Below are 12,691 nucleotides of genomic sequence, written 5' to 3' on the forward strand. Positions count from 1 at the left end.
AACCTATACTCCTTGAATGCAGCTTGTTCAGCAATGCCCGATGCAGCACTTCTTTCAGTTTCATTTCACATCTGCAAGAACCGTTGTCTCTCAGCAGCATCATAGGTAAAGAAGCAAATCTCTCTGAATTCTTTCTCTATTTAAAACAAATTCAAATGAATGACCGTTTCTAACTGCTGCACAAGTAGTTCTTACATTTAAAGTCAATTGATTTGGGAGGTGCATATGGCCTAAGTTGCCCTTGTGCCAGAAAAGACCACACCAACAACACCAAGCAAAACGACTGCCTACATAATGTTTGTATATTTGTAAATAGTTTAGTATTTTGTAAAGATTTTAAATATTTGTAAATAGTTTAGTATTTTGTAAAGATTTTAAATATTATTATAGTTTGTAAATATTTTAGTCCTCTTTTGGTTGCAACAGTATTTCTCATGCATTATGGAACCCAAAGCAAAAGGCACTTTTCCTAAGTGACCTATGTAAATGCAGGTAAATAATTACATAGTGATATTTATTCGAGCTTGAAAATGCCACATTGTGGGGTAGCCAATGGGAGAAAAGGAATGCGGATCTTGTGGTACAAGTGGGCAAGGCAATTACGTCACTACAAATGCACAGATAAATAATTATATAACTCACTTCCTGATTAGATATCGATTAGAGCGTTTCGACAAGTGCATCTTTTACATAGTAAAAATTTGACTTACTACATCATACCTCTACATTTTATGTAGAAAAGCATGTGCAGGGATTGGCAAGTGGGGGGGGAGCCCCTAGTAGTTTATTAAGCTAATTGCCTAAATCACTATACAATTTAAGGTCACTAATCAAAGATCACCAAACTATGAAAAACTTGTGGAGCAACTTCTGAAAATGTACAATGAACTGAATGCAATATGAATTTAAAAATTCATTTTCAACATCTGCAACTTAATTTTTTCTCCACAAATTTGGATAATGCCAGCAATGAACACAGAAAAATATTTCACCAGGACATTTCCTGTATAGAAAAATGATATGAAGGCAAGTGGATTCGGAACATGTATGTCATTAATTGCTGGATACTAACGAGGGAAGCTGTGTGTTGGGGGGGAATTTAAACATTAAGCTCATTAAATATTGTTATAACTTTTTAATTGATTTGTAAATAAATTAGAAAAAAAATTTTTTTGACTTTCTCAATGTTCGACCACAAAATTTTAAAGTCATATTCGTGTTCAGCACTGCAAAATGCATGTGGATAACTAACATATTTTCTTATGAGAAAAAAACGGAATAGTTTAAATTTGTGTAACAATGTTATCATAAGTTAATAATGCTACTAGATTTAATTTTTCAAATTGCTACCAAACTATATCAGCCTATAAAATAAGTGAAATGTTATTTATAGTATTATTTAGTTGAATATACTATTTATAAGGTTGCCTCATAGCTGGTTAATATTCATGTTGGAAAGATTTTGTAGCTCCGGCGAATGCTAAGTTTTTATTTATATTTAGCCATTTTATTGACTTATATGCTATGTTAAATTATTTTCTATAAGTAGCTTTATAGTCCTAGTCAAGCTGTTTGGTTTATTTTGAATTTAGATAGTGATTTTGAAAGTTAATAGGTGTCCGTAGATTTTAATGTTTGTAGCTTGCCACCATTCTTACACTATACAGAATAGCATAACGTATATCCTGAATTTGATAGTGTAAGGTTTAACTAGGGCGGCTGCAAGTGTGAATGCGAATGTTGACCTGAGTTCTGTGGCTGAATAATTAGCATGAAAGCTGGTTTGGTGTATAAGCTCTGTTATTTGCAGTTTTAGTGGATCCATTTTTGGTGGTAATACTACCAATGTCATATGCATTCGGGCACCTACAGACATTCTGGCTTGCCTGCACAGGCCAAGTTTGTGCAGGCAAGCCAGAGCATGTGTATGTAGCACTGGTCTGTGTAAATTTGAGTGATGACAGAAATTGTATTATTCATATCTTTGATGCTGTACTTACGTTTCTTTATAGTTACTGAATTGTGTGCCTAGTCTATTTTATGAGAGAAGATAATGACAATATTTGTGCCAGAAAAAATTCTGAGAATTTGTCAAGCTAGTTGGCTGTGATATGGAAGAATGGCTGGTATTTTTCATAACAGACTATTTCAATGTGGGAGGATTATTTATTCTATGTGTTTCTTCAGCTATAATGCTATGGATTAACTGAGATGAATACATTCTCTTTGTAAAGGCATTGATTAGATATTGTAATTGCGATTCTAAATCTTCTCATTTGTGGCAATATTTTATGGCATTGTAAACCTGAGTATATAGTGCTGATTTTTTAACCCTGTAAATATGGTGTGAATAAAAAGTGCACTCTGTTTTTTTCCATGAGAGAAAAAAAGCGTGCACTTTTTTATTTCTATAATTTCTATCCTATCTACAAAACTGAAACTCTCAATATACATAAATAGAAGTGTTTTCTATGATATCCCAACTTTAAAATCCAGAAAAATCTATTAATTAACACTCAAACAGCATAGGTTTTCATTTCCCATTTTAATTTCTTCATCATACTTTAACCATACAGATTAAAAGATAAGTTTCGCATTATTTATAAGCAATACTAAAAAAATTTAACGAAAAATAGAACTTAAAACTTATTAAAATTTATTTTTAAATGTCAGATAGGAAAAAATTACCAGGATCTTACTATGGGAAAAGAAAATCTTTGCAAGAAGAAGAACAAGGGAAACTTGCTGGCTCGCTCAATAAATATTTAAAAATAACAGCAAAAATTCAGCTAATAGTTCAGATACTGCACCAAATGAAGAGGATAAAGCAGAAAGAGATAATGATTTTGGCATTACTTATATTAAAGATAATAAGCAAGATCAAAATATTGAGTACTGTGATAGAAGAACAGAAAATACGGACTCATTAATAAATATTCACGCAAATATATCATTATAAACTAATCCAGGTAATTGGCCAGAAAACCTAACAGTGAAACAACATGATTATTTCAAAATTATCCTACAGAAATTAAAAATAGAGAATACCTTTCCGATGAAAGTCAAAGAAAAATTACCAGGATCTTACTACGGGAAAAGAAAATCTTTGCAAGAAGAAGAACAAAGGAAACTTGCTGGCTCGCTCAATAAATATTTAAAAATAACAGCAAAAATTCAGCTAATAGTTCAGATACTGCACCAAATGAAGAGGATAAAGCAGAAAGTGATAATGATTTTGGCATTACTTATACTAAAGATAATAAGCAAGATCAAAATATTGACTACTGCGATAGAAGAATAGAAAATACGGACTCATTAATAAATATTCACGCAAATATATCATTATAAACTGATCCAGGTAATTGGCCAGAAAACCTAACAGTGAAACAACATGATTATTTCAAAATTATCCTACACAAATTAAAAATAGAGAATACCTTTCCGATGAAAGTCAAAGAAAATTTTCAGTTGTTTATTATATAGGAATTCTTAAAAAATTGTTACTTTTTTCTTTACCACGAAATTCTGTATTTTGCTTTTGCTGCAAGATATTCGGCGATTGCAAAAATCAACTAAGTAATCAATTTGGATACAGTAATTAGAGAAATTTATCTGCTATTTTAGGTAAGCATGAAACAAGTGCAGTACATATTAAAAATCATAAAAAATGGTTCGATCTCGCACAGTCACTAGAGACAAACACTACGATTGATGCTACAGACCAGCGATTATATAACAGAAAAAAACGTATTGGTATTCAGTAATTGAAAAAATAATATATATGATACTATTTTTAGCAAGGCAATGTATAGCGTTCACAGGATCTTCAAAAGATTTATATGAAAATGACAATGGTAACTTTTTAAAACTTACTTATTAACTTTTTAAAACTTGCTGAAACAATTGCTAAATTTGATTCAGTTATGACAGAACATATTCGCCCCGTATTCAGAAATCTGAATCGAAAAATATCGGCATTAATCGAGATCAAATACAAAATGAAATTATTGAAAAAACTTCACAAAATATTATGAAAAAGAAAAGGATTGAAAAAATTCCATTTCAATTATGAAAGTAGAGATGAAGCTATTCAGGATCTGCAACAAAATTTCAAAATTAATTTTTTCTTTCAAATTATGGACACGACAATTTTCTCGTTAACGGAAAGGTTTACAAATATGAAAGAATATGTAGAAATATTTAAAATCTTTTATAATATTTCTGAATTAAAAAAATGGTCAGACTGATTTATTAAATCATTGCAAAGATTTGCATATTAAATTAAGTGACATTGATCGTGACGATTCTGATATTGATGGTTTAGCATTATTTGAAGAACTCAGAGTACTTTAGGTTTATATTAAAGACAATATTAATCCATTTGAATTGTTACAATATATTTTTAAAAACGATTTTATAGATATTTTTCCAAATGTAGCAGTTGCACTAAGGATTTTTCTAACTTTACCAGTTTCAGTTGCCTCAGGTGAATGGAGTTTTATTAAAATTAATCAAAAATTATTTATGGCAATGTCTCAACAACAACTCTCTAATCTGGCAAATATTTCAATAGAAAATGATCGTTTGGAGAAAATAAACATAAATGAAATAATTAATAAATTCACATCTCTTAAAGTAAGGAAACATAAATTTGTATAATTTTTTTAACATTATAATTTTCCTTTTATTTTATTATTGTGATAAAGTACGATTACTGCGATTTAGAATTTAAAGTTTATTTCCAGAATTTCAGAATGAATTTGTTATTTTTGTTTGTTGTTTCATTATATTATATGTGAGATATGTTGTAATTCTTTTCTTTTTTGAGAAATGAATATAATTATTTATATTCCCCAAATATAATCAAATTTGCTGCCCCAGATATTTTGGGGCGGCAAATTTGATTTTGCTTACTGGCGGCACATATGATCGCAGTGGCCCTGAGAGGAACAAAGGGGTGCTCTTACCAAGAGAGGCTTAAGTGCTGCGCATCTGGAGGCTAGGCACCAGCGAGGTGATCTGATTGAGGTGTATAAGGCCTTGAATGGTTTGAGCAGGCTCAATGCTGATGGGATACTTTTGCTTGCTCTGATTAAGAACCTGAGGGAGCATAGATTCAAATTGAGGAAAGACTGTTGTAGAATAGATGTGCAGAAGTTTGCCTTTAGCCAGCAGGTAGTTGATTGCTGGAACAGACTTCTGTCTGTTGTTGTGGAAGTTGATAGCTTAAATAAATTTAAGGCTGAACTAGCCAAACATTTGGTGTAACCAGATGGGTGAAATGGGAAGGTTTTTTTTTTTTTTTTTTGGCTGATGCTATATAAGCTTGCTTTCTTGTGTCATAGGCCTCAACTAATGCTAATGCTAAAAACTCCTTTTGAAAATTATAAGTGCATCTTATTATTTTAAATAATATGATAATCATTTAAGAACAACAGAAGTTGCTACAGTAGTATTGAATTCGTATTTGGAGCAAACTGTTGTCAAGTTTGACTGTTTTTTTTTATTTATTTTTTATATAGTTAATTCATCTGTGTCTAGAAAGCATGAAATGGAAGTGGTGCGATCCATTCAGCTTGGACAGCTGTGCAACACTTGTGAAAATTATAGAAAGCAAAGGTTGTCAAGTCAGCATCATTGTTAAGATTAAAGCTCTTTCTTCTCTCCAGAAGCAGGTGTGTATTATCTTATTTATTAATTATTTGTATAATAAAAATATTGCAACAGTATATATAAGTTACATCAACATAGGTTTTTTAAAAATCTCATTAAAACGGAGGGCTTCAATTTTTAGCTTCAAATTAGATAAGTTCAGATTATTTGATATTACATTTTTCTGCCAAAATATATTTTATTTTTTATTTTATTTTATTTTATTGTAAGAAAATATGCATTATGCACCCATAGGAAAACCACAATAACTTACAAAAATTATTAACAATAAATTGAGAAATATGATTATATGCAAATTAGGAAGGAGGGGAAGGGTACAGTTTCCGCATACGTGTGTATGTACTTGTATACATATCCCTGCTATCGTGTCTCATTGCAGAATGCATTGTGTTTTAATAGATTGCTTATAGTTCTCTATCAACTAATACAAGGGTCATATTGATTTATAGATTGAATACTGATATACTGAATATACAGCTAAGTACACCATTTATTCTGTTCTCACCATTGCAATGGCCTTTTCATGTCACAAATTCTAGTTCCATTTTACTTGTTACAAAGACTATATCTATGGTACCTATATACTCATAACCTTGAAAGTCCTCCATGACAGTGCTATAGAATCCCTGTTATATAACACATTGAAGAATATATATTTTTTTTGGCTGATGCAGTATAAGCTCACTTTCTTGTATCATTTGCCACTAGCATTAGCATTAGAAAAAGCACATGATGCAAGAAAGCAAGCTTATATAGCATCAGCCAAAAATAAAGAAAAGAAAACCCTTATTTCACCCATCCATTCACTCCAAATGTTTGTCAAGTTCTGACTTGAATCTATTTAAACTATCAACTTCTACAACGACAGATGGAAGTTTGTTCCACCAATCAACCACCCACTGTCTAAAGGCAAACTTCCGCACATTTATCCTACAACTGTCTTTCCTCAATTTGAATTTATGCCCTCTCAGGCGATTATTCTCAGCAAGAGGAGGAATCCCATCAGCATTGAGCATGCTCAAACCATTCAAGGCTTTATACCCCTCAATCAGATTACCTTGCAGGTGCCTAGTCTCCAGACACTGTAATTTGCAAAACTTAAGCCATTCTTCGTAAGAGCAAACCTTTGTTCCATTCACTAAACTTGTTGCCCTTCTCTGTACTTGTTCCAACAGCTCTACATCCTTCTTAAAATGAGGTCTCCAGACCTGTTGTTGTTGTTCTTATTTGGTTTTTAGGAGCATTAGCAACTAAGGCCATATTGCTCCGGGGGATGTGCGGTGGTCATTCCCTGACCTTTCCACATCCTTTGTATTTGGTAGTCACAGGCTCGAACCCCGGTATAATCAAGAAGCATGTGCTACGCACTGCTGCTCCTGCCCACCTGCCTATGGAGGCGCCTCCAGACCTGTATACAGTACTCAAGGTGTGGTCTCACCATTGCCTTATACAAAGGGATAATCACCTCCTTATCCCTGCTAGAAAAATTCCTGTATATCATTGACAAGACACCATGAGCTACTCTTGCAGACTGTCTGCACTACTCAGAAAACTTCATATCTGCCTGCACAATTACCCCCAGGTCCTTTTCATTCTCTATGACTGTCAGCGTGGTATCACAAAGTTGATACGTTACTCTGGGATTTCTGCTTCCCATATATAGTACTTTACATTTGTCAATGTTAAACTTCATTTGCCACCTCTCAGCCCATCTGCTCAACTTTTCTGGATCCTGTTGCAGCAGTTTACTGTCATTAGTGTCATTAGCAACCCTGCCAAACTTCTTATCATCTGCAAACCTGGACATTAAGCCTGATATACCATCATCAATATCATTTATAAATACAAAAAAAAACAATGGACCCAACACTGAACCCTGAGGGACTCCACCAATAACATTAGTCCACCAAGAGCAGTGTCCATTGATTACCACTCTCTGTCTTCTTCCACTCAACCATCCCTTTATCCATAGCAGCAATTTGCCTCCAATGCCACATTGCTCCAATTTGTGCAGCAGTCTTCCATGCGCAACAGTATCAAAGGCTTTTCTAAGATCAAAATATATGATATCAAAGTTATTTTTGCATCCAGTTCCTTCGTAACTACATCATAGTATCCAATCAAATTAGTTAGACAAGACTTTCCCTTAACAAACCCATGCCGTGTCCGAGCTATAACTGAAGTCTTGTCTAGATGATCCTGTAACGCTTCTTTAACCAGTGCCTCCATTAATTTCCCTGGAAGAGAAGTTTAACTAACAGGTCTGTAATTACCTGTGAGTTAATTAACAGGCTAATTAACCTGTTAACTAACACACAGGTTAATTAACATGTGTGTTAGTTAACAGGTCTGTAATTACCCTTTGATCCTCCTTTATGGATTGGGGTCACATTTGCAAATCTCCAGTCCATGGGTACCTACCCCGAGTCCAGGGAAGCTCTCATAATTATGGCTAAGGGTTTGCTTACTTCCTTTGCCGCCACCTCTAATATAACTGGATATATTCCATCAACCTCAGGTGCCTTTCTTGTGTTTATCTTCAACAATTTCTCCTCAACTTTACTCTCAGTTATTATAAGATTATCTAGCTTACTGCCAGAGATGAATACACCTCTGGCATTCCCCTCCTTGAATAACTTTTCATGTGTGAATGTCGATGCAAAATATTCATATAGTTTGTTAGCTACCTGAGCAGGATCATCAACGGTTGACCCATCGATATCAAGTGGACCAATCTGTTTCATCCCCTTCTTTCTAGAGTTTAAATAAGTAAAGAATTCTTTGCTGTTTTTCTTTGCATCATTTGCCAAAGATTTCTCGTAATCTACCTTCGCCTGCCTAACCTCCTTTGTAACTTGGTTACAGACAAGCTTATATCTATCATAGGCTTCTGTGTCACATGTTAATTTATATGTATCCCATGCATTTTTATTCTCTGTCACATGTCTAATTAGTTCATCTGACATCCATTTAGGCCTAAATCTTGAACAATATTTCTTTGTTGGTATGAAACACCTAGTAGCTTCCAAGATTAATTCTTTGAATGCTTCCCATTTTGAATTTGCTTTTGGTAACATCATCAGTTGATTCTACCGTATAGAATTTAAGTACTGTCTCAGACCACCGTAGTCACCTTTACGAAAGCAAAAATCTTCTCTTTACCCTTGATGGTAGTTACCTCTTTGAGTAAATCCCACTTTAGCACACTGTGATCACTGCCACCTAGTGGTTCCTTTATCTGCAGATTCTTAATGCATGAAGAATCAGTACTGATAATCAGATCAAGAGTATTACTGTCTCTAGTTGCCTCCCAGAACATGCTGCTGTAGAAAACAATCATCCAATAACTCCACAAAAGCCTTGCTAGTGTGTGTGTGTGTGTGTGAGTGAGTGACCAACCCACAAATTCCAGTCAATATCCAGGAAATTAAAATCCTCCATTATAAGATACTCTAATTTACTGGCCCACTGTATTTCTCTGCACAATTGCTTATTATACTCATCAGATTCATTAGGCCTATGACACACACCTACTCTCATTTTTCCTTTTCCAGTGCTTATGTCATACCAAACAGACTCAACATTGCATTGTCCACCAACATCAATTGGATGCACTTCCTTAGATTTTGTGTTTCCTCCCTTCCTGTTCTGTCTTTCCTTTCTGTACACACATTGTACTCCCCAAATTCCAGTTCTGCACTGCTTATGTCTGTGTGACACCATGTCTCTGATATCCCAACAATATCTTCCTTTGATGTCTTGACTAGGACTTCAAGCTCATTGAATTTATTAACTATACTCCTAGCATTGGTGTACATGCAAGTATACATGCACTTGTTTCTACTCTTAGTTACCCTAACACAGCACATGTATTTACTTGTTCTACTATGACTCCCAGCAGTCCTGGAAATTCCCATTGCCTTGCTTTCCAGGCTGCTGCTCAATTGCATTTCAATAGAAGTAGTGCAAGAATCACTTTTACCTCTGCCAGTGGCTACTGTTAATCTATTAGTATGTGTATCCCCCTCCCAAGCTAGCAGTTTTCTGACCCACCTAACTCTGCCTCGATAGCATTAGCAAATATTAAGTGTATCCCATCCCTGTAGAAGCAGTCTCTCTTGTTAACAAGCACAGACCAGGCTGAGAAAAATCTACCCCGTGAGTCTTGCACAATCATTCCAGGGCCGAATTGATCGACAAGGCTCTCATCATATACTCCCTCCTATCGTGTCTGGGCAGAATTGCAGACACTTTCAAATTCAACCCTAACTCACAGCTTTTTTTCAGCATTGTCTTGTACTTGTTAAGTAATTCTGCTGGTCTCCTACTCTTAATATCATTAGTGCTAACATGTACAACAATATCACCCTTTCTGCCCTTAAAGGATGATATCTGCCCTACAGAGTCATCAACCTTTGCCCCTGGCAGACATACCCTGGTCGTGTTCCATATATCCTTTTTGCACAATATGTTCCCCGTTTCCCTAACAGTAGAGTCACCTACAACAACTAGTTCCTTTCGGACCAGCGCATTCTGCCTTGGGGGTTGCCTCTGTGTTGTGTGATGTTCAAGTTCTGGCATTGATATGAGTAGCTGAGAGTTTGATGGGGCCCCTTAATTTAAATCCTTTGATGGCATCCACCCTGTCCTTCAAGCAGTCATATAGGCCCATAACAATGCCGAGTTGGCACCTGATTTCCTCGCACTCCTTACATCACGCACACACAAAGACGTTCCCCTTGGCAATATCATGACCCGTTCCTGATTGTTCCACAAACTTCAAACAAGCAGTGCATTTCAATAGACTGTGATTCAGAGGACAACCCCTCCCCCCTCAGTTCTCCCCAGAGACACAGCACTTCCACTAGTTTTAGCCTTTTGCTTTGCTGCTCTGGTCTGAGTGATGATTTCTATTCAAGTTCAATAAAATTCCAATACAAAATATAACCCTATCCCAATGCAGGTATAACACTATATATATGTATTTCGGTATCGAATATTATCTCCGAGTTACGTTATATGACTTTCTTATCCCCTCTCAATTTATATGTATTAATTTATGATGTTACATTATAAAAACTAGGTTGCTATATTTATTTATTTAAAAAAGTACAAATCAATTGACAATGGAATTTAATAAGATTAATAAATTTTACTGATTAATTGATACTACTTTGCTCGCTATCTAGTTTTTCCGTTAAACCTTACGCTAGCACACGTATCGTATAACAATGTCGGCAAGTTACGAACAGTTAATCTACAGACACGACATATTATTTACCTTTCTAATCACGGTATCTAAATTCAAAATAAACCACAGAGCTTGACTAGGTCTATAAGCTACTTATACAAAATAATTTAATCAAACAATTAAGTCAATAAAGCGGCAAAATATATTAATACTAAGTACAGAGCAATGTTGAGAAAAAAGTCCCAAGTTAGGAATAAATTTGAGTGTGTGCAATTATACCCAGACACGATATGAGGGAATGCACGATGAGAGCCTATCGATTGGTTTGGCCTTGAAAAGAACTGTGCAGGCCCACGGGGTAAAATTTGTGTCATCATGGTCTGTGCTTATTACCAAAAGAGACTGTTTTCACAGGGATGGGATACACTTAAATAGATGGGGCACAAGAATATTTGCTAATGATGTCGAGGCAGTGTTAGTTTGGTTGGAAAACTACTAGCGTAAGGAACATACAGACTAATAGATTAACAGCAGCTGCAGGCAGAGGTCAAAGTGATTCTTGTGCTGCTTCTATTGGAACATACAACAACCTCAAAAGTAAGGTGTTGGAGATTACAAAGCTTGCTTGGAATCATCAAGCAAGTTTTAAGGTTCCTAAAAGGAAAAACAGGAACATGTATTCCTGCTTGTATCTAGTGCTAGGAGTATAGTAAATAAATGATGAATTTGAAGCACTAGTTAAGGCAACAAATGAAATATCAGAAACATGGTGGAACTCAGAAATAAGTGATGCAGAACTTGAATATGGTAAGTACAATGTGTACAGGAAGAACAGGCAAACAAATGAATACATAGTAGAAATATCAGAAACATGGTGCAACTCAGAAATAAGTGATGCAGAACTTGAATATGGTAAGTACAATGTGTACAGGAAGAACAGGCAGGACAGAAGGGAACAAGGAGTAATGCTCTTTCTTAAGAAGACCACAGCAGATGCAAATAAAAACAATGAAGACTACTTTACTTATGTAAACACTAGAAGGAAGGGGATGATTCAAATTGGTCCGCTTGATATTTATGGTTTGACTGCTTATGATCCTGCTAAGGTTGTCAGTGTGCATCGAAATCATGTGTGCATCTACATGCACACATGATTTCGAGCCCGTCACCACCAAATACGGAGGATGCGGAAAGGTCAGGGAATTACCACCGCATATCCTGGAGCAATATGGTCTTAGTTGCTAATGCTCCTAAAAACCAAATAACAACAACAAGCACACATGATTAGGGGTTAGTTAAATGATTTTAACTCCAAACAGTGAGCTAAATGATTTTATAATAACTGAGAAGAGAGTGTAAGAGAAATTGTTGAAGTTAAACATAAGAAAGGTGCCTGGACTGGTTGGGATCTATCTAATTATATTAAGGGAAGCAGCAGCAAAGGAAGTAAACAAATTCTTAGCCATAATTACGAGAGCATCCTTGAATTCAGTGGAGATCCCCAGTTTACAAAGTGGGATTAAAGGGTGACAATGGTAATTACAGACCTGTTAGTTTAACTTCTGTTCAAAGGAAATTAATGGTATCACTGGTTAAAGAAGTGATGGAGGATCGATCATCTAGACAAGGATGCAGTTATACTTCAGACACAGCATGAGTTTGTTAAGGGGAAATCTTGTTTTACCAATTTGATTGGATACTATGATGCTGTCACAAAGGAACTGGATGAAAAAATAATTTTGATATCATATACTTGGATTTCAGGAAAGCTGTATATAAAAGACTGCTGTTCAAATTGAGCGGTGTGGCATTAAGGGTAAGTTGCTG

General features: G+C 35.1%; 1 protein-coding gene across 2 annotated transcripts in view; it reads left to right on the forward strand.

Moving 5' to 3' along the window:
* Positions 1-12,691, forward strand: part of Vps13B (vacuolar protein sorting 13B) — a 965,007-nt gene that overhangs the window by 631,471 nt on the left and 320,845 nt on the right. For both annotated transcript variants that reach the window (XM_090386413.1, XM_090386414.1), the window contains exon 34: positions 5,523-5,675. In XM_090386413.1, coding sequence (XP_090242539.1) covers positions 5,523-5,675 — 153 coding nt within the window. The remainder of the gene's footprint in view (positions 1-5,522; positions 5,676-12,691) is intronic.

The sequence above is a fragment of the Mastigoproctus giganteus genome, chromosome 12 (assembly GCF_048544385.1).
Source record: "Mastigoproctus giganteus isolate SK-2022 chromosome 12, ASM4854438v1, whole genome shotgun sequence".
NCBI lineage: Eukaryota > Metazoa > Arthropoda > Arachnida > Uropygi > Thelyphonidae > Mastigoproctus > Mastigoproctus giganteus.